This window comes from Trachypithecus francoisi, unplaced genomic scaffold (assembly GCF_009764315.1).
Source record: "Trachypithecus francoisi isolate TF-2019V2 unplaced genomic scaffold, Tfra_2.0 Lachesis_group4, whole genome shotgun sequence".
Lineage (NCBI taxonomy): Eukaryota > Metazoa > Chordata > Mammalia > Primates > Cercopithecidae > Trachypithecus > Trachypithecus francoisi.
The window spans coordinates 117,131,530-117,154,512 of record NW_022681469.1 but is presented as its reverse complement, the minus strand read 5'-3'; the positions used below and the strand labels follow the sequence as shown (position 1 = coordinate 117,154,512).

General features: G+C 46.2%; 1 protein-coding gene across 16 annotated transcripts in view; it reads right to left on the bottom strand.

Moving 5' to 3' along the window:
- The window catches only part of CUX1 (cut like homeobox 1), a 517,458-nt gene that overhangs the window by 150,325 nt on the left and 344,150 nt on the right, over nt 1-22,983 (bottom strand). For all 16 annotated transcript variants that reach the window (XM_033192564.1, XM_033192563.1, XM_033192550.1 and 13 more), the window contains 2 exons: nt 19,969-20,045; nt 16,468-16,534 (listed from right to left, as the gene is read on the bottom strand). In XM_033192564.1, coding sequence (XP_033048455.1) covers nt 16,468-16,534; nt 19,969-20,045 — 144 coding nt within the window. The remainder of the gene's footprint in view (nt 1-16,467; nt 16,535-19,968; nt 20,046-22,983) is intronic.

Here is a 22,983-nt window from a genome sequence, read left to right as displayed (position 1 = left end):
CGCCATTCTCCTGCCTCAGCCTCCGTGTAGCTGGGACTACAGGTGCCCGCCACCGCACCCGGCTAATTTTTTTTTTGTATTTTTTGTAGAGACGGGGTTTCACCGTGTTAGCCAGGATGCTCTTGATCTCCTGACCTCGTGATTCGCCCGTCTCGGCCTCCCAAAGTGTTGGGATTACAGGCGTGAGCCACCGCGCCTGGCCCAGAGCAATTTTTATATACAACTTTTTCTTAGTTTTGACGTCTGCAAAAATTCAGAAAGCTACTATAAGAAAATAACAATCAACCATCTGTGTACAAAAAGAATTAGCCACTTAACACAACTGGTCCTTTTTCCATTGGAAAAATCCATCGGAAATTGGATTTCTAATTACATTTGGGCTTTCCATGGAAACCGCACAGCAGCTGGTCATCTATATATTCATTAAAATCCTACAAATTGGAGAGTTTGTGTTTTGTTTTGTTTTTTTGAGACGGAGCCTCACTCTGTAGACCAGGCTGAAATGTAGTGGCACGATCTCGCTGCTTCAGCTTTCTGAGTAGCTGGGACTACAGGCATGCGTCACCACGCCTGGCTAATTTTCGTATTTTCAGTAGAGATGGGGTTTCATCATGTTGGCCAGACCGGTCTCGACCTCCTGACTTCAGGCGATCTGCCCATCTCAGTCTCCCAAAGTGCTGGGATTATAGGTGTGAGCCACCACTTCCGGCCTGCAGAGATTTTTTTTTTTTTTTTTTAAGGGTAGGAAGATCACAGAAATGCATCGAAGCACACATTGTCCAACTTAGAAGAAGTGAAAAGGTAAAAATATAGGCTATTCCACAAAATTTAAAGAAAAAGCTGTGCTTTTGTGCTTCAGGCTATTTTGATAGCAAGGATTCTCAACACTACATAATTTTTTTTGTAAGATGGAGTCTTGCTCTGTTGCCCAGGCTGGAGTGCGGTGGTGTGATTTCAGCTCACTGCAACCTCTGCCTCCTGGGTTCAAGTGATTCTCCTGCCTCAGCCTCCCAAGTAGCTGGGATTACAAGCTCCTGTCACCATGCCCAGCTAATTTTTGTGCTTTTAGTAGAGATGGGGTTTTGCCATGTTGGCCAGGCTGGTCTCAAACTCCTGACCTCAGGTGATCCGCCCATCTCAGCCTCCCAAAGTGATGAGGTTACATGTGTGAGCCACCTCACCTGGCCAACACTACGTAATTTTTATTTTATTTTTTCCCAACTCCCTTTAGGAAAATCAGAGGGCACCGGCATGGTCATTTGGGGGTTAATTCTCACTGATGTTGAATGCCCCAGTCTTTGCTCTGTTCATTGGAGCATTAAATCTGAAGGCTCAGGAGAGCGATGCAGTCGGGCTGTGCGGGAGTGATGCCATAAAGCTCGGCATTAAAAATTCATATTGCAGGCTTGCCTTAGAACTCAGGAGAGGTGGCGAGGAAATATGAGACACCCCACTGTCTTTCTGGCAATTGGAGACATTCCTCAACAAATAGCACCTCGGGAAGAGAATGAAAGGGCAAACAAGTCATGAAGGAAATCAATGAGTTCAATTATCTCCCTCGCTCCTGCCTTCCTATAGGAAACTTTTCATTCTTTGAGGCGGGTTCCAAAAAGTTTTTTAAATGAAATCCCCGAGCAAGAGCCCTGGGCATCCTTGCTGGGTGCCTGGCTGTTTGGCACCTCTTTTAATTTGTTTCACACCAGCCCAGGGTGCCCCAAATTCTCCAAGCCAGATGGAGCCAGATCTCCAATGTGGGCCACCACCTCGGTGTCACGGTCAGCTGGGAGGGGACCAAACAGCTTGTTCTCACTTTAAAACTTGGATCTTGCAAAAATGTGGCACATAGAAGACAGTTAGTTACTAGATTATTAACCTCTGGTGTTGATTTTTTCTTTGAGATGGAGTCTCACTCTGCTTCCCGGGCTGGAGTGCAGTGGCACAACCTCGGCTCACTGTAGCTTCTGCCTCCTGGGTTCAAGCCATTCTCCTGCCTCAGCCTCCTGAGTAGCTGGGTTTACAGGCGCCCACCACCACGCCCGGCTAATTTTTGTATTTTTAGTAGAGATGGGGTTTTACCGTGTTGGCCAGGCTGGTGTCAAACTCTTGACCTCAAGGGATCTGCCCGTCTTGGCTTCCCAAAGTGGTGGGATTACAGGGGTGAGCCACTGTGCCTTGCCCCGGTGTTGATTTTTTAGAGACATGTCTATGAAGGCATTTGCAGTTGTGCAATGGTTTGAACTTGGAACTTCTGGCCACCATATTTAGTGGTACCTCAATGGTGACTAACGCAGATTTTAAAATTTAGGGTCCCTGAGGAAGATGATGGGAAACAAAGCCTTATACCTGGATCCCCCAGCTGTGGCACGCTGATATGGATGAGCAGGTCTTGCAGTACAGATAACGATTTTTATAAATTCTTCATGGAAAGCAATAGAATTCTTTGAGACGGAGTCTCGCTCTGTCGCCCAGGCTGGAGTGCAGTGGCGCGATCTTGGCTCACTGCAAGCTCCGCCTCCTGGGTTTACGCCATTCTCCTGCCTCAGCCTCCCAAGTAGCTGGGACTATGGGCACATGCCACCTCGCCTGGCTAGTTTTTTTTTTTTTTTTTGGTATTTTTTTAGTAGAGACGGGGTTTCAGAATTCTGAAGAGTGGGAAGACACCTTGAGCAGGGTGAGGTAAGCAGACCTTTTAAAAATGTGCCAGGTGATGGCAGGTGCCTTGCAGGCAGCAGCAGCAATGTCAGCTACCCTTTATAGAGGTCCTGTGCCAGGCAATAATGTGGCATTCTTTTCTTTCTTTTTGAAACAGAGTCTCTCTCTGTTGCCCAGGCTGGAGTGCAGTGGCGCAATCTCAGCTCACTGCAACCTCCACCTCCCCGGTTCAAGTGATTCTTCTGCCTCAGCCTCCTGAGTAGCTAGAATGACAAGCACCTGCCACCACACCTGGCAAATTTTTGTATTTTTAGTAAAGACAGGGTTTCATCATGTTGGCCAGCCTGGTCTCAAACTCCTGGCCTCAAATGATCCACCTGCCTTGACCTCCCAAAGTGCTGGGATTACAGGTGAGGCGAGGCATTCTTTTGTTTCACTTATGAAAATACTGAGGTCTGAGTAAGGAAAACTCCTGCCCTGCTTGAGGCTACATAATTCATGGAGTCGGGAATTAAACCCAGGTCTTTATGATGTTATGACCCAGGTTCTTCCCACTGTGACTCATGCTGTGCCCCGTGCCCTGGATGCAGCCCTACCTGAAGGCCACTCCACAAACAGGCCCCTCTGGGAGACAGTGTCAGAGATCCAGGCCTCTGGGAAGTAGAATTGGGCAAGAAAATGCAAGAAGCTGACAAAGGGGCTGGCTCCTCCATCCTGCCTGGCATCTGGTCCGATCCTTTCGTTTTACTAGAGAGGTCGGTGCTGTGGCCGAGGGAGGGGCTTTGTGGGGCCACACCTGGGGACAGATGGGACCAGAGTCAGGGTCTCTGAGCAGTGCACATCATCCACTGTCCCTGACTTTTCACTAGAGACGTCTACAAATATCACAGAGCAGCAGCCTAGGAACACAGGCCCCGTGCCAGTGCTGCTGTGAGCCTTTGGAGAATTCTGGGCTTCCAAACTCTCTTGTCTGATGATGGCCTTGGAAGGCTACCTCAAGAGTCCACAGCCAGCTAGGCGTGGTGGCTCATGCCTGTGCTCCCAGCACTTCTGGAGGCTGAGGTGGGCCGATCACCTGAGGTCAGGAGTTCAAGATCAGCCTGGCTAACATGGCGAAACTCTGTCTACTAAAAATAAAAAAATTTGCCGGGCGCGGTGGCACATACCTGTAGTCCCAGCTACTTGGGAGGCCGAGGCAGAAGAATCGCTTAAATCTGGGAGGTGGAGGTTGCAGTGAGCTGAGATCATGCCACAGCACTATAGCCTGGGTGACAGAGCAAGACTCCGTTTCAAAACAAACAAAAAAACCCGAAAAAGATGCCACAGCCACTGGCAGAACATGAAGGCATAAAAAGAAGGGGGACAAAGCTCCCCAGATTAAAACCTGCAGAGCAATGAAAGCAGTTTAATAAATCAGGCTCCTGAACAGCAGGGAAACAAGTGGGTCTTAGGGCTCACCTACGTGATGGAATGTTACGCAGTGTACACTGTGTTTCTGAAGCATATTTAATGATAAGCAAGAAATATTTACAACATGTCAGGTGAAAAAAAAAAAAACCCTAGAAATCAAAATCATGTTATCAGTCTATGCCACTGATAAAAAACAGATGAGGTTGGGCGAAGTACCTCACGCCTATAATCCCACCCTGCACTTTGGGAAGCCAAGGTAGGAGGATTGTTTGAGCCCAGGAGTTCAAAACCAGCCTGGGCAACACGGCAAGACCCTGTCTCTACAAAAAAATACAAAAACCGGCCTGGTGTGGGGTACACACCTGCAGTCCTAGCTACTCAGGAGGCTGAGGCAGGAGGATTGCTCAAGCCCAGGAGTTGGAGGCCACAGGGAGCTATGATAGTGCCACTGCCCTGCAGCCTGGGTGACAGGGTGAGACCCTATCTCCTAAAAAGAAAAAAGAAAGCACTATATAGATCAGGGGTCCCCAGTCCCTGGGCCACATCTGTGGCCTGTTAGGAACTGGGCCGCACAGCAGGAGATGCGCCGCAGGAGGGAAGCTTTGTCTGTATTTACAGCTGCTCCCCATTGCTCTCATGACTGCTTGAGCTCTGCCTCCTGTCAGCTCAGCAGCAGCATTAGATTCTCATAGGAGGGCAAACCCTACCGTGAACTGCGTATGCGAGGGATCTAGGCTGCACACTCCTTATGAGAATCTAACGCCTGATGATCTGTCACTGTCTCCCGTCACCCCCAGGATGGGACCGTCTAGTTGCAGGAAAACAAGCTCAGGCTCCCACTGATCTTACATGATGGTAGAATTATTTCATGATACAGTACAATGTCATAATAAAGTGCACAATAAATAGAACGTGCTTGAATCATTCTGAACTGCGCCCCCCACCACACTGGTCCGTGGAAAAACTGTCTTTCACGAAACTGGTCCCTGTTGCCAAAAATGTTGGGGACAGCTGTGTTAGATGATTTTGCCTAACTGTAGGCTAATTAACGTGGGTGTTCTGAGGACGCTTAAAATAGGTGAGGCTAAGCTATGACGTTAGGTGTATTAAACGCATTTTAGACTTAAGGTATTTACAAGTTACGATGGGTTTAGGGGGACATAATGCCATTGTAAGGAACAATCTGATAGAAAAAAAGACTATGGAAATAGGCTAAAATGTTAACAATGATCATCTTTGCTGTGGGATTATGAGTGATGATCTGCTTCCTTTAAAAAAATGTTTGAGAATTTTCTAAATTTTGTATAGTAAACATGTACTTGAAAATAACATCATGGGCCAGGCGCATTGGCTCACACCTGTAATCCTAGTACTTCGGGAGGCCGAGGCGGAAGGATCACTTGAGGCCAGGAGTTCAAGACCAGCCTGGACAACATGATAAAGCCCCGTCTCTACAAAACATACACACACACATACAAATAGCCGGAAGTGGTGGTGCACGCTTGTAGTCCCAGGTACTCGGGAGGCTGAGCTGGAGAATTGCTTGAACCTAAGAGGGAGAGGTTGCAGTGAGCCGAGATCGCACCACTGCACTCCAGCCTGAGCAACAGTCTCAAAAATAAAAATAAAATAAAAAATCTAAAAAGGAAAATAATGTCATGTAAAAGGAAACAGCCCATAATTGCAGCTACTCGGGTGGCTGAGATGGGAAGATTGCTTGAACCCAGGAGGCAGAGGTTGTGTAGTGAGCTAAGATTGAATCTCCACACTCCAGCCTGGGTGATACAGTGAGACTCTGTCTCAAAAAATAATAATAATGATAAATAAATAAATAAAATAAAAACAGTGGACTAGTTGAGACTGCATGATAAAATGTTTTTAAAAAAATTATGTATATTCATAAACATGTTTATATACATGGACACATGTATAGTGCCTGTGGTTTTTTTTTTTTTTTTGACAGAGTTTCACTCCTGTCAACCAGGCTGGAGTGGAGTGGTGCGATCTCGGGAGTACCCCACGGGAAGGACGGTTCTCCTTTCTGCCAGCCTTCCCACTTTTCTTCACAAGGACCCTGGGTGGGACCGGGCAGCGTGAGGTGAGTCACTTTCTCCTCTGCCACTTCTGAAGCAAATAAGACGTGCCATGTCACTGAGATTTGCGTAGCCCAGGCCCTCCCAGTGGCGGTCAGGGACTCCCCATGGTGAGTCAGAACCTCACAGCTTTAAGGAATTTTACTGGGGGCAGAAGGTGGCATGAATGTTGCAGGCTGGGCCTCCGTCCTAACTCTTCACTGTTGAAGCACTTGAAGGCCGGGTGGCGCCTGCTTTCTGCTTAGGAGCCAACAGCATCCTGACTTTACCTTTCTAGAGCGCAAATGTCCTTACTAGGCAGGCTGCAGTCTGGAACACTCCAGAGGTGGTAACCCTGACCCACTCATCATCACGGGGAAGGCTCAAGAGTTCCTGCACAGCCACGATGTGTGAAGCCTGTGTGTACAGACCATGGGATAAAGGCCCTCTTTTGAGGTACTTTTCAGTCTACACTTAAAAAATGAGGCCGGCTGCGGTGGCTCACGTCTGTAATCCCAGCACTTTAGAAGGCCGAGGCGGGCGGATCACCTGAGGTCAGGAGATCGAGACCAGCCCGGCCAACATGGCGAAACCCCGTCTCTACTAAATATACAAAAATTAGCTGGGCATGGTGGCGTGTGCCTGTATTCCCAGATACTCAGGAGGCTGAGACATAAGAATCGCTTGAACTCAGGAGGTGGAGGTTGCAGTGAGCTGAGATCATGCCCCTGCCCTCTAGCCTGGGCAACAGAGGGAGACTCTGACTCAAAAAAAAAAAAAAAAAAAATTTTTTTTTCCTACTAACCACATTTATTTTACAATATATCGGCATTAACTATTGTCACCATGCTGTCTAATACATCTCTCAAACTTATTTCTCCTGTCCCCTTATAAATATGTATCATTTAACCAACCTCTCCTCACTCCCTGGTAACCACCATTCTTCTTAACTTTTACGTGATCAACGTTTAGAGTCAACATGAGTGAGATCTTGTGGTATTCGTCTTTCTGTGCCAGGTTCATTTCACTTAACGTAACATCCCCCAGATGAATCCATGTTGTTGTTGCAAATGGCAGGATTTCCTTTTGTAATTCTCCATCGCATTACGCTGTGGATCTACACCACATTTTCTGCATTCACTCATCTGAAGCTGGGCGCACAGGTCACTTCTCCATCTAGGCTGCTGTGTGAATAGTGCTGTGATAAACGTGTGAGTGCAGGCATGCCTGCAACACAGCCATTTCCTTTCTTTGGATAAATACCCAGCAGTGACATTGCTGGATTGCAGCCTGCATTTGGCACTGCTATGCACGCTGCAGGAACACCCGTTATCATGCCTGACCCTCACAATTCTGGGATGCAGGAAGGGGTGTGTCATGACACCCCCATTTCACAGATCACCATATGTTACGATCTATACATTGTATTCACTCAATAGTCCGTTACCTGTTTCCTTCACATATATACTGCGAAATCCCTAGGCTTGCCTTAACAGTGAATCAGAAAAACTTTAAGGATCTCTTAAATAGGTAAAGTCTGTATGAATGCACGCCAAACCCAGGTGACAGTCTGTGAATAATGATTTTCTCTACCCTCTTAAAGGATGCTGGATGAATATGACTGCTTTATTGGCCAGGTGCGGTGGCTCATGCCTGTAATCCCAGCACTTTGGGAGGCTGAGATGGCTGGATCGCTCGAGCTCAGGAGTTCGAGACCAGCCTAGGTAACATGGTGAAACCCCGTCTCTACTAAAAATAGAAAAATTAGCCAGGTGTGGTGATACACACCTGTGATACCAGCGACTTGGGTGGCTAAGGTGGGAAAATCGTTTGAACCCTGGAGGTGGAGGTTGTAGGGAACCAAGATCGTATCATTGCACTCCAGCCTGGGTGACAGAGTGAGATCCTGTCTCAAAATAAAGAAAGAAAGAAAAGGCCAGGCGCGGTGGCTCAAGCCTGTAATCCCAGCACTTTGGGAGGCCGAGATGGGCGGATCACGAGGTCAGGAGATCGAGACCATCCTGGCTAACACGGTGAAACCCCGTCTCTATTAAAAAATACAAAAAACTAGCCGGGCGAGGTGGCGGGTGCCTGTAGTCCCAGCTACTCGGGAGGCTGAGGCCGGAGAATGGCGTAAACCCGGGGGGCGGAGCTTGTAGTGAGCTGAGATCCGGCCACTGCACTTCAGCCTGGGCGACAAAGCGAGACTCTGTCTCAAAAAAAATAAATAAATAAATAAAAAAGAAAGAAAGAAAGAAAGAAAGAAAATAAAAGCAGTAGGACTGGTTGAGAGACTGTATGATAAAAAATTTAAAAAACCTGATTGCATGTTTATATACATGGACACATGCACAGTTCCTCTGTTTTGTAATTTTTTTAAATTTTTGAGATAGAGCCTCACTCTGTTGCCCAGGCTGGAGTACAGTGGCGTGACCTCGGCTCACTGCAACCTCTGCCTCCCGAGTTCAAGTGATTCTCCTACCTCAGCCTCCCGAGTAGCTGGGATTACAGGCATGCGCCACCACGTCTGGCTAATTTTTGTATTTTTAGTAGAGACGAGGTGTCACCATGTTGGCTAGTCTGGTCTTGAACTTCTGACCTCAAGTGATCCACCTGGCTCGGCCTCCCAGAGTTCTGGGATTACAGGTGTGAGCCACCATGCCCGGCTGCCTCTCTATTTATGTGTACGTGTTTTTGGGTACAGAGTGTGTGAGCCTGTGTGTGCAGGTGATGTCTGTAAGCCCCCTCACACCCTGTCTTTATCGTTCCAGCAACTGACACCACACCTACCACGGTAAAGCAGGGCTTCCCTAAACATCAATGAAGGAGAGGAGTAAAGTTTGGCAATTCTCATTGATACTTTGCAATAGACATATCTATTACATGTCAGTTACATTTCCTAGCCAGGTCTGGGGTCCACAGAACAGGCAAAGAATCTTTGGTGCTCAGAGGAATTTCTACCTGGACTTGGAACTATGAAGCCACCCCCTGTTTCCGCCCAGGCCCCAGCCTGGGGAGACACCAGGTCATGGTTGTACTATTCAGAGGGGGCCAAGACAGCTGGTGTCGGTACAAAAGACAAGGAAAATCCTTCAGGGCTCACCCAGGCATCAATTTTCAGGTGTGGGGCAAAATACTTGTACAGAGATGAAAAAAATCCCAAGAATTCTACAAAATCCACAAGCCCTACTGGAGATAAGACACAGGCAGAAGAAAAAAAAAAAAAAAAAAAAAAGACCATCGGTTTTTCCCTGCAAGTCTGATTTAGAGCTCTCTAAGGTTAAGGGACAGGAGGTTCTTTATTCAAGTCCATACTCTCAAAACCATAAAAGTGGCTGCTTCTCTATTTTTAGGGAAATTAATCCAACCAGGATAATTACAGCAACTAGTACTGGAAACTGATGACTCATCAAAAAGCCAGGAAATAGAACATTTTACATTCTTAAAGGTACAGCAGACAGACTCAATTTTCAGGATGCTTAAGTTGTCCCTTTCAAATTCAATCAGGGGATGCAATATTTGTCTAAACATGATGGTCGAGACAGTTGGGTGATTCTCAGGTTTAGTCAACTGGGCTCTACCTGGCCCCAGTTCCGTGAGTCTTTCATGAGGAATTATCGTTCAGAAAGGGAAAAATCAATCTGCTAGGGTCAATACAACGAGGGCTTGTGAGACTGGGAAAGGCTGAACCCCCCAGGAATGCCTGCCTTCACCCGGCTAGCCCTCACCTTCGCTGCTTGATTACGAAACTGGCACCAGAAAGGGGCTTTGAAGACCGCTGTGGTCTCAAGCAAAGAGCACTGGAATTTGAGCCTAAAGGACCAGGTCCGGGGCCTGACTCTGCGTGTTCCTGGGATTGCTTCCTCATCCATGCAATGAGCACAGTAAAAGCTGCTTTGATGATGCAGGAAAGGGCACTCAAGAAACCACTGTGAAATAGTCCAGCACAGCACGTAAACAAAGTATCCATCCCAGCTGCTCATGCCTGTCATCCCAGCAATTCAGGAGGCCAAGGCAGGTGGATCACTTGAGTCTAGGAGTTCAAGACCAGCCTGGCCAACATGGCAAAACCTCGTTTCTACTAAAAATACAAAAATTAGCTGGGTGTGGTGGCAGATATCTGCAATCCCAGTTACTTGGGAGGCTGAGGTAGGAGAATCGTTTGAACCCGGGAGGCAGAGGATGCAGTGAGCCAATATCGTGCCACTGCACTCCAGCCTGGGCAACAGAGCAAGACTCAGTTTCAAAAAAAAAAAAAATCGAAAAACAAAAATTAGCCAGGCATGGTGGCACGAGCCTGTAATCCCAGCTACTCCAGCGGCTGAGGCAGAAGAATCACTTGAACCCGGGAGGTAGAGGTTGCAGTGAGCCATGATCACACCACTGCACTCCAGCCTGAATAACCGAGAGAGACCCTGACTCAAAATAAATAAATAAACAAATAAAAAGAAAGTATCCATCCTATCCACATTCAGCATGCAGAGAGTTGTCTTGAATTGCTAGTATCCTCCTCCTCTCCTTTAAAAAATTATTATTATTATTTTTAGAGATGGGCTCTCATTCTGTCACTCAGGCTGGAGGATAGTGATGCAATCATAGCTCACTACAGGCTGGAACTTCCAGGCTCACGTGAACTTTCCAACTCAGCCTCCCAAGTAAATGGAACTAAAGGTACAACACCATGCCCAGCTAATTTTTTGTATATTTTGGTAGAGATGGGGTCTCACTATGTTGCCCAGGCTGGTCTCAAACTCTCAGGCTCAAGTGATCCTCCCACCTCGGGCTCCCAGAGTGCTGGGATGATAGGCGTGAGCCACCGTGCCCCGCCTCCTCCCCTTTCCAAATTCTGTCCTATGTCCTCTTTTGGGACCTGGATTTCTCTATCCCTCCAAAGAGGCACAGAGGCTCCCCCACACTGAGTTAGCCACAGGAAAGTTTTCTGCTGTTTCAGAGCACGTTGTGTTTTGTGATGAAGCACTGGTTATATACACGTTATAAAGAAAATACTCTAAAATTAACCCAAGTGAAGTCCCTCGTAAATGTCTCTTTTGTAACCATACTGTGGAAGTATGTGTATATACAATGTCGTTCTTTGAAAAAAGCATATACGCTAGGAATACAACATGAGTAACCTTAAGAAATATGAATTTTACTGGCAGGAAAGGTTTGGGAGGTGCAAATTCTCCTAAGACTAAAGTGAGCTATAAAAAATGTAGTATTTCAGTGCAATTCAATATTTTCTTTCATCAAGGCTCAGTGCCTCGGCCCACGAGTGGGGAGGAATGCAAGAAGCTGACTGTGTGTATTGCAGCTGGAAGTCCTTTTCTAACCCAGATTCGGGGGGACAGGGCATAGGATCGTGGACTTCAGCAAAAATGGGAATTCCTGCACTTTTGCCCAGAACACTAGCCACTTGGCTGGGAGGGCGACATTCCTGCTGGAGGGTGCAGTAGCAACCCAAACTCAATAACAAGTAAGTGAACAGCTGCAGGAGATGGATGCAGGAACTTGGAGCAGTGAGGGATGCCCAGGCCTCTCTCTGGGCCGGCTGCTGCTGCATGATTCCAGCTATCTGCCACCTCCATGGCCATCCATCCCAGGAAATTGTTCAGATGTTAAAATCCACACCATGTTCCTTTGCTGGACTCTCCAAGGTTAAGGCCATTAGGGTGGTAAATCTCCATTTGCTAAGAGAAGTGGGAAGATCCGTACACAGGGTGACCATCCGAGAAGGAGCTATGTTTTTAACTAAAGAAAAAAGAATGCCAGGCATAGTGGCTCATGCCTGTAATCCCAGCACTTTGGGAGGCTGAGGTGGGAGGATCACCTGAGGCCAGGAGTTTGAGACCACCCTGGGCAACACAGTGAGACCCCGACTCTAAAAAAAATTTCAAAAAAGAAAAAAAGGGCAGAAATAATTCATTTATTTAACCCAGAAATGGTTATAATCGGAAACCTTGCAATCTTCTTACACAACAACTGTTTTGGCAAAGCCCCCATGTTCCAACAAATATTAAACTGTGCTTGCCATTTGTCTAAGGAATCTTGCATTAATAAACATGAAGAAGAACACTTTTACCTCCCACTCTCAACGACAGGACAAAACAAAGACCAGCTGTATTCATCAATGGGCCCTTGTTCTGCACATAAAGGCTAATTACATTTTGCTTCAAGCCTACACATGGAAAACTTTACTGCCGTTGTCTCCGCCACAGTCAGCCCGTGCTGTCCCAGCTGACACATGGCGATGACTGCTCACGATAAACCAGGGTCTCGGAGCAGCCTCGGTGCCACAGACCTGCGGGCTTCTCCCCAACACCGGGGAGAGGGATGGGTACCCCATGACATCTCCCCACGACAGACAGGCAATGTGCACCCAGTCCGCCATGGTGAGGTGGTGAAGGTCAATTTCCTCCAAGGCCGTTAATTTCAGAAACGCATACCACGCCCTGCTGTGAGCTTGCTGGGAATAGCTTCTATCTGTCAACAGCTTAGCCTCAGACTCTCACCATGCCAGGTGCTATACACACACATCCCATTCCTCTTCAATACCACTCAGCGGGCCGGGTGCAGTGGCTCACGCCTGTAACCCCAGCACTTTGGGAGGCTGAGGTGGGCGGATCATGAGGTCAAGAGATCAAGACCATCCTGGCTAACATGGTGAAACCCCATCTCTACTAAAAAGACAAAACTTAGCCAGATGTGGTGGTGCACACCTGTAATCCCAGCTACTCGGGAGGCTGAGGCAGGAGAATCGCTTGAACCTGGGAGGCGGAGGTTGCAATGAGCAGAGATTGTGCCACTGCATTCCAGCCTGGACAACAGAGCGAGATTCCATCTCAAAACAGAACAAAATAAAAACAACAACAAACAACACCCAGCGACTTGACTCCTGGTATGCCTGATGTACAGGTCAGAAAGGGAGGTGGACAGCTGATAGCTCATTCAGGGTAATGCAGAGTGCCGGTAGTGGACCCCCGTGAATCACTCCCAAGTCGGTCTTTCTCCAAAACCCATCTTCCTTCACGCCTCTCCAATTCCCGTCAACAAATATTTAAGAATGACTTTTTTTTTTTTTTTTTTTGAGACAGGGTCTTGCTCTGTCACCCAGGTTGGAGTGCAGTAGTATAATCTAGGCTCTCTGTAGCCTCGACCTCCTGGGCTCAAGTGATCCTCCCACTTCAGCCCCATAAGTAGCTGGGACTACAGTTAAGAGCTACCACGCAGGGATAATTTTTGTATTTTTTGTAGAGACAGGGTTTCGCCATGTTGCCCAGGCTGGTCTCGAACTCCTGGGCTCAAGTGAAACACCTGCCTCAGCCTCCCAAAGTGCTGGGATTACAGGCGTGAGCCACCGCGCCCGGCCCTAAGAATCCCTCCTTCTGAAGAGGGAAAAGAAATCGTTTTTGAAATGCTGTAAGACCATATGTGAAAAGATTTACCCCCAAGGGGCTTATATTCATAAGCATGAATGAAAACGTGTCTGGTTTCATAAAATATGCGTAGGTTGGACTTGAAGCAGATGGAATAGTGACAAATCTGTCCTGGAAAATAAAAGGGGAGGGAAAGGCAGCAGGGGAAGTCTCCGATTGAGTCCATGGCCTCCAAAGTTAAAAGAAAGTAGCCAAGATCCAATAATCTCAGGCCATTCTCTGCATTTTTGGGGGATGACTTACTCCGGGAACTATTAGAGTACGTCGTTGGTCCTGGGCTGCCTTTGTCAGTATCCAGACCGTTTCTAATGTGGGAAATGCCCTGCCAGGCTGCACCCATCCTGCCCCACAGGCAAATCATTCGGAACCTCCGGCGGGTCCTCCCCAAGACAGGCTTCACCAGGCTTGCATCTTCACAAACCTCTGCAAACCCTGAATTGACTCATATTCCAATCCTGAATCCCATACCACCCTCTTTAGGAAGGCTTCCTTGACAATTCTTTCCCTACACTCCCCTGGTGCCAGGGATGTTCTATGCCCTTCCCCAGCTCCCCTGGCTGGTGGGAGGAGAGAGGGGATCAGGTGAGGGGTCCCTGGCACTGCCCTGGGTCCCTCTCCCCTCCCCAAGGCCACGGCTCCCCTCGAGGGGGCCCTCACCTTCAGGCTCCAGCTTCCTTTCCCTCCTCTGGCTCATTCAAACCCAGGCATGGAAACTCTACTGGTACTATGAGCCTAGAACTGTACTTCTGCAAACAGGCCCAATGTTGACCTTTTTTTTTTTTTTTTTTTTCTTTTGTGATGGAGTCTTCCTCCATCGCCCAGGCTGGGGTGCAGTAGCGCTATCTCGGCTCATTGCAATCTCTGCCTCCCGAGTTCAAGTGATTCTCCTGCCTCAGTCACCTCAGTAGCTTGGGTTGCAGGTGCGCACCACCATGCTCAGCTAATTTTGGTATTTTTAGTAGAGATGGGGTTTCACCATGTTGGCCAGGCTGGTCTCGAACACCTGACCTCAGGTGATCCACCTGCCTTGGCCTCCCAAAGTGCTGGGATTACAGGCACTGCACCCAACCAAACTCTCTTCTGACTATCCCAATGGGAGTGCTCTGCCTGCCACCTGTAGGCTCCCTGTCTGACCTGCTGATGGCCAGCGCCCGTCCCCTTGATTACAGCACTGGGCATGCTGGATTGCAATGGCCATAGAGCCATAAAAGGCTCAGAATTTGCACGGGGCAAGGCACAGAGGAAGCCTCTGTGAACATCTGTTGAATCAATGAATGAATCTATTATCTCTGAGCCGTGCCTATCATCTAACCGAGTGAGTCTCTTTCCCTTCGTGCACACCACACCCCTCGGCCTGGCTCACCACTGGGGAGACAAGAATGTTTCTTACTTCAGAGGGCTAGTGGGGCGCACCCCAAGGGAGCCACTGCCCTCTCAGCTACAGTCCTGAGACAGGGCTAATTTTTACGTGAAGGGGATTAGGCCCCTGAAATGTTTTTTAAAACAAAAAAATATTTTTTTAATTTAAAATTTTTTTAGGGACGGGGTCTTGCTCTGTTGCCCAGGCTGGAGTGCAGTGGCACGATCACAGCTCACTGCAGCCTCAGCTCCTGGGTTCACATGATCCTCCCACTTCAGGCTCCCAAGTAGCTGGGACTACAGGTACACACCACCATGCCTGATGAAATACAGTAATTTTTAAAAATCAGATTTACTGAGAAAAGCAACTTAGTACAAGTAAGTTGCTTAATCAGGTTCAAGCAGAAGTAATTGAGAGAAGAAAGTAGCTGATCTAGTGGTGATGTCTTACTCTTTGTAAGTTTCATACTCATGATCAGAATCCGTTCTGATCACCAGGCTGGGGAGCTGGGCTCTCAAGGTCTCAGGCTACTAAATGACCCAGAGCAAAGGGACAAGAACCCCGTACAGCATCCTGAAAGCAAGAGACCCAGCAGCACCCTCAAAGCCCAAGGTCACGTGAGATGGCGCAGAGGGATACTAAGTACCAGCACCCATACAGAGCTGAAGCCTGGGTGGGACAGCGGCGCCATTCAGAAGCACCCATCTTCTTGCTGATGCCCACGGAGGCACTGTGTGAGCAGAGTAGGGGGACCTTAGTTAATGGAATAGGGAAACCCAAGAGACATGGCAGTAAGCACGCATGTGTGTTTCCGTGGAAGATGGGAAGAGCCTTCCAGAACAGGAAAACGGGGTTCAAACTCTAGCCTGGCATTGCTCCCCTGGAATTTGGTAGAGGAGGCCATGGCTAGGAGCAATTTCTGCCATTTCTTCATCTTTTCATGATTTATGTCGATTATTATTTCTTCCTTGCTGGTGTTCTGCACGAAAGATGGGCTGGTAAAAAGTATACTTGTAGTGGACACCTCTGATTTCCTTTGGACAAGAGCTGGGTGGGAATTGGCCTTTTGTGACTCTGCCTGCCCGAATCTGTGTCTATCGGTATATCCACACATAGCATTGCAAGGTATGACATGAACCCATATGCCTGCATGGGAATGGGCTTATTCTGGGGCAGGTGTTCCTAAAGGGCCCTGGAAGAAATGAAGAATTATGGCCCAAGGAAGAAGAGATGTGATTTATCCAGACCCAACTCCACACAAAAAATGTCCCATGTGTCACATCTTGTATAAACTAACTCCCAAATTTTCATGGCAGAAGGCATAGCAGTGACCAGGCTTTACACTAAATGACAGAAGTTTGTTGGAAGGGTTACCCAATGAGTGCTAGAATGTGCATTGAACCGACGCAAGTAACTCATGGGAAAGACACTGTGTCCCTGCAGCAGCACAGAGGTCAAGAACCTTCTCGATCCAGCCCTACACAAGCAAAATCAAGTGAGAAATGCGTGCCAATAAGGGAGGCCAAGCGGACAGACTTACTTTGCAGTAGTTTCTTCATCATATTTGGTTTTCAGGTCAAATAATTCTGTTCGAGTTTTTTCCAGGGCTGAAAGGCAAAGAATATAAAACCATGATGTAAGATACTATTTAAATGAAATTTTAAAAGAATGCATATACAAGTAATCCATTCCCATTTCAAAAGAGCAAAGATTTCTGTGAAGAGTCAGGTGCGTGGAAAAATAAAGATAAGAAAAACACAAAAGAGGTCAAGATGATGAAAATATAAAAAATGGAATAGGAAATCCCCTTTCATTTCTGCCTCATCGAATCCCAAGCACCTACAAAGACAGAACCAATGTTAATAGTTTCCTCCCTCCCTCCCTTCTTTTCTCCCTTCCTTTCTTCTTTCCCATTCTCCCTTCCTTCTTTCTTTCTTTCCCTTCCATTTTTAAGAGACAAGTTTTCTCACTCTGTCACTCAGGCTGGAGTACAACGGCACAATCACAGCTTACTGCATCCTTGAACTCCTGGGCTCAAGCCGTCCTCTTGCCTCAGCCTCCCAAGTAACTGGGACTACAGGTGCAAGGCACTATGCTTGGCTAATATTTTAAAACACTGTTGTAGAGACAGGGTTTTGCTATGTTGCCCAGGCTGGTCTGGAACTCCTGGCCTGAAGTGATCCTCCCACCTTGGCCTCCCAAAGTGCTGCGATTACTGGGATTACAGGTGTGAGCCACTGCACCTGGATGACTTCATCTTTTAAAGTGTATTTTATTATTTCTGGCTGGGTGAGGTGGCTCACATTTTGGGAGGCTGAGACTGGCAGATCACCTGAGGTCAGGAGTTTGATACCAGCCTGGCCAACATGGCGAAACTCTGTCTCTACTAAAAATACAAAAATCTGCCAAGCATGGTGGCGCGCAGCCTGTAATTCTGGCTACTCAGAAGGATAAGGTAGGAGAATTGCTTGAACCCTGGAGACGGAGGTTGCAGTGAGCCGAGATCACGTCACTGCACTCCAGGCCTGGGTGACAGACCGAGACTCGTTTCAAAAAAGTGTAACAAAATAAAAGAAAGTGTATTTTACATTTAAAAAAATTTCCATACATAATTGCATGTATATATGTGTGTGTATATATCTTTTTTTATCTTCTACCCCCATAAATGGGATGGTATGAATATTTCTTGAGACTAGTCTTTTTCCCTGGGCAGTATGGTATGGAAATCCTTCCACCTGCAGATGCGGGCAGTGGCAGTAACCTTCAGTTCTCTCATCAGGATACCTGGAAGTGAAGCTGCTGGCTGAATAGCTTGGGCACCGGAGTTTTACATAAATGCCACCCAGCTGGCCTCCCAAGAAGCTTCTTCCATGCCCATCCATTCCTTAAGTGCCATTTCACCCTCACCAACACTGGGTGTTTCAATAATTTTTGACAGTCTTTGTCAGGCCAGAGTTGCTATATTTTTTTTCAAAGGCCAGGTGCAGTAGCTCACACCTGTAATCCCAGTATTTTGGGATGCTGAGGTGGGAGGATCGCTGGAGGCCAGAACTTCAAGACCAGCCTGGGCAGCACAGTGAGAGTCCATGTCCATAAAATAAACACTGAAAAAAAAAATTAGCCATGTGTGGTGGTGCGTGCCTGCAGTCTCAGCTACTTGGGAGGCTGAGGCAGGAGGATCACTTCAGGCCAGATTTTGAGGCTGCATTGAACTATGATTATATCACTGCTCTCCAACCTGAGCAACAGAGTGAGACCATGTCTCTAAAATGAAATAAAAAATTAGGCCGGGTGCGGTGGCTCACGCCTGTAATCCTAGCACTTTGGGAGGCCAAGGCAGGTGGATCACCTGAGGTCAGGAGTTCGAGACCAGCCTGGCCAACATGGCGAAACCCTGTAAAAATACAAAAATTAGCCGGGCGTGGTGGCGTGTGCCTGTAATCACAGCTACTCAGGAGGCTGAGGCAGGAGAATCACTTGAACCTGGGGGGGCAGAACTTGCAGTGAGATGAGATCGCGCCACTGCACTCCAGCCTGGGTGACAGAGCGGGACTCCATCTCAAAAATAAATAAATAAATAATTAAAAAATTCTGACAGTCTGACAGGCAAAACAGTCTTTCACTAATTGAATCTGCATCTCCCTGACTAAAAAAACTTTGCATTTTTTCATATGTGTAGCTTCCATTTGCATTTCTTCTGTGAACTGCCTGTTCCTATCCTTTGCTTATTGTTCAACTGCACTGTTTCTCTCGTTTAACGGATTGACTGGCAGCCTTTACATTTTTTAATTATCTGTTTGTCAAACTGGTTGTGATTATTTTCTCCCACTCTCGTCATTTGTGTTTTAAGTTGAATCATGACTTCTGACGTCTGTCCACGTTTCTGCTCAGTTCTGGGTCATCAAAAAAATAAATAAAAAATTTAAAATACATTTAAATGAAATACATGGTGATACTTCTCTTTCAGAAATAAAAAAGAGAGGCTGGGCGTGGTGGCTCACTTGAGCTCAGGAGATTGAGACCGGACTGGCCAATATGGTGAAACCTCACCTCCACTAAAAATACAAAAATTAGGCGGGTGTGGTGGTGGGCACCTGTTAATTCCAGCTACTGGGGAGGCTGAGGTGGGAGGATTGCTTGAGCCCACGGAGGTAAAGGTTGCAGTGACTGGAGATCACGACACTGTGCACCAGCCTGGGTGGTAGAGCAAGACCCTGTCTCAAAAGAACAAAAACAAAAACAAAACAAAACAAAAACAGAAATAAAAGAGAGAGGGCTGGGTGCGGTGGCTCATGCCTGTAATCCCAGCACTTTGGGAGGCTGAGGTGGGCGGATCACGAGGTCAGGAGATCGAGACCATCCTGGATAACATGGTGAAATCCCGTCTCCACTAAAAACACAAAAAATTAGCTGGGCATGGTGGTGGACGCCTGTAGTCCCAGCTACTCGGGCAGCTGAGGCAGGAGAATGGCGTGAACCTGGGAGGTGGAGCTTGCAGTGAGCCAAGATCGCCACTGCACTCCAGCCTGGGCGACAGAGCAAGACTCTGTCTCAAAAAAAAAAAAGAGAGACAGAGAGAGAGAAAGAAGTTTAAAGATACTGTAAAAACTTGAGCATAACCTTTTTTGGTGGCTTTTAAATTTTAAAGGTCTGAAATTACTGTTCTCCTTAACTTCACTTAGGGTAGAAGTGAGTTTTTTTTTTTTTTTCTATTATTGTTCCAAATGAAATGTCAGTCCTTGACAGTTTGGTGATTTAGACGTGTTTGTTGGAAAAAGAGCAGGAAGCAAGGATGGCGTGTGGAAGGGATGAAAATGGAATTGAGATCCTCCCACCTCTACATTAACAACTCAAAGTCAGTGAGGAATGAGGCGCAGCAGCTGGCAGGCATGCTGCGGAATTCTTCAGCGTGGGCTCACGGCAGCTCCCACGGCCCCCAAGAGCAACAGGTATCTGTGGGGACCAGGGCAGTCAGGGAGCCGACCCAACTCTCCCCCGGGTCCTCCCCACATCCACGGTACTAGGAAGGAGAGTATCAAACCTGTTTGTAGGCTCTGAACCTTATGCTCAGCTTCCTCCAGCTTTGAGGTGGTGGACATCTGTGTCTCCTGCAGCTTTCTGCAAAGAAGAGGATGAAGCCAAATTGGTCATCTCCTTTACCAACTGAAATGCACGTGTGTCTTTGGGCTGAGCTCAGCTCCCTCCCTGCGCTCAGCTGGCAGCAGGCGCGCCACGGGGTATCGCCAGCGACGACACGTGTGCCATGGGCCCTGCTCCCGCAGCTTCCACACTCCAACTTTGTAACTGCGTGTCACATCATGGGAAGTGTGCAACCCGTGGGGCTTGACGGGTGGTAACTGGCGTAGAAGGTTATCCTAAATGTAATTTGTTCTTGCAATGCCAGATTTTAAAAAGAAGAAGAAAAAAAAAATCATCATCACGCACTCATTGTTTTCTGAAGTTAACCCAAGAAGAATGATCCATTTACATTCTGCTGACACAATGAAGGAGTTTGTTGGAATAAAGGATGCACTAAATAGATGTGGCAGCTGTTTCGTCTCTGTTATAATGGAATGCAAACGCAACTGCAATACCTAATGGGGACATTGTGAATGCTTGCAATGGCATTCCACAGATTCACATTTCCCAGGATCTCTAAGTGACTTCCCTGGTCAATAAATAGCATTCCTTCCTCTTAATCTGCAAAAAAAAAAAAAAACACACACACACACAAAAACAAAAACCTCCAAAAATAAGTTTACTTTTATGTCATATGAATATAACATATGCTCTCATAATAATAAACTGGGAATACAGAAAAGTAGAAATGACACAGTTTACAAAGTTGCCCCAATTCCCATCACGTCTAGAAAAGCACTGCTAATATTTTCATGTATTTCAATTATGGACACTCAGGGATGTAATCAAATATGACAAGAGCATGGAAAATGGAAGATTCTTACTATCCTTGGCTCATTTCCGCTCCTCAGATAGAGTTCGTTTGTATCTTTCTAAAATGTTTCTGCATGTACAGAAATACGACATCATATGTAACAGGCTAAAGTGTAATATGAACAAATATGTAACATACTATAGCATATGAACTAATATGTAGCATATGATATGTAACAGGCGATAGTGTAATATAAGCAAACACATAACACACTATAGCATAATAGAAATTAAAGTGTAACGACAATGTACTACAAACCAACATGTAACAAGCTATAGTGTAATATGAACTAATATGTAACATGCTACAGTGTAACATAAACTAATCATAACACGTTATAGGGTAATATGAACTAATACGTAACACACTAGAGCGTAATATGAACTAATGTGTAACACACTAAAGCATAATGTGAACTAACACGTAACAAACTAGTGTAATACAAACTAATATGTAACATGCTATAGTGTAATATGAATACGTAACGTACTATAGTGATATGTGAACTAATGTAATATACTATAGTGTAACATGAACTAATATGTAACACACTATAGCATAATGTGAATTAATATGTAACATACTATAGGGCAATATAAATTAATATGTCACATAGTATAGCAAAATATGAATGAATGTAATATACTAAAGCATAGTATGATCTAATATGTAGCATACTATAGAGTAATAATGAAGCAATGTAATATACTGGCTAGTGAAACAGAAGGTTTTTTTTGTTTTTGTTTTTGTTTTTTTGAGACAGAGTCTCGCTCTGTTGCCCAGGCTGGAGTGCAGTGGCGCCATCTGGGCTCACTGCAAGCTCCGCCTCCTGGGTTCATGCCATTCTCCTGCCTCAGCCTCCCGAGTAGCTAGGACTACAGGCGCCTGCCACCACGCCCAGCTATTTTTTTTTAAATTTTTTAGTAGAGATGGGGTTTCACTGTGTTAGCCAGGATGGTCTCGATCTCCTGACCTCGTGATCCACCGCCTCGGCCTCCCAAAGTGCTGGGATTACAGGCATGAGCCACCGCACCTGGCCAGAAGTATTTAATATACTACAGTGTAATATAATCTCCCTGCCCTGTTCTTTTAATACAAAGGTGATCACAACACACATCACATTCTGGGGTCCCTTATTCGCTTCTCTCCATATTTTAGAAATGTTCTATTTCCAGCAAACATAGTTCTTCCTCATTCTTATTAAATAATTAACTTAATCAAGCCTCTATGGACACTCAGATTGTTTCTAGGTTTCTTTCTACTGAACATTCCCTCAGTGATCATTGTGGAGATATTGTTGCATAATTTTGAGAGTGAATCTGTTAGATGAAATGCTAACAGAGGAATTACAATGGCTAAAGGGTATCTGCAATTTTTTTTTTTTTTTTGGAGACAGGGTCTTGTTCTGTCACCCAGGCTGGAGTGCAGTGGCGTGATCTCGGCTCACTGCAATGTCTGCTCCTGAGTTCAAGCAATTCTCACCTCAGCCTCCCAAGAAGCTGGGATTACAGGTGTGTACCACGCCTGGCTGCTTTTCATATTTTTAGCAGAGATGGGGTTTCACCATATTGGCCAGGTTGGTCTCGAACTCCTGGCCTCAAGTGATCCACCTGCCTTAGCCTCCCAAAGTGCTGAAATTGCAGGCATGAGCCACCTTGCCTGGCCACTTTTCTTGTTTTGATAGATATTGAAAAACTTCCCAACAAAAAACTTTCACCAATTTAAACTCCCACCAACAATATGTAAGTGTGTTTTCATATACTCTGCCAACGCAAGATAAAATCAAATTTAAATTTTTACTGCTGAGTAAAGCTATGTTATTTCTCTTTGTATGAAATGCCTACTTATCTCCTTTGCCTATTTTTGTAGAGTGGATTTTGTTCTTATTATTTTGAAGACCTCTTTGTATATAATGAAAATTAGCCTTTTTGTCTTACATGGTACAAATATTTCTTCCCAGTTTGTTATGTTTTTAAAATATTATTTGTTTTTAAGAATCTGTTTAAAGTTTTAGATAGTCATATTAATAAAAACAAATATGTACCCCAGCTTTCTTCCAGTATGTTTGTGATAATAAAAAATTATAATATTTAAATCCTAGAT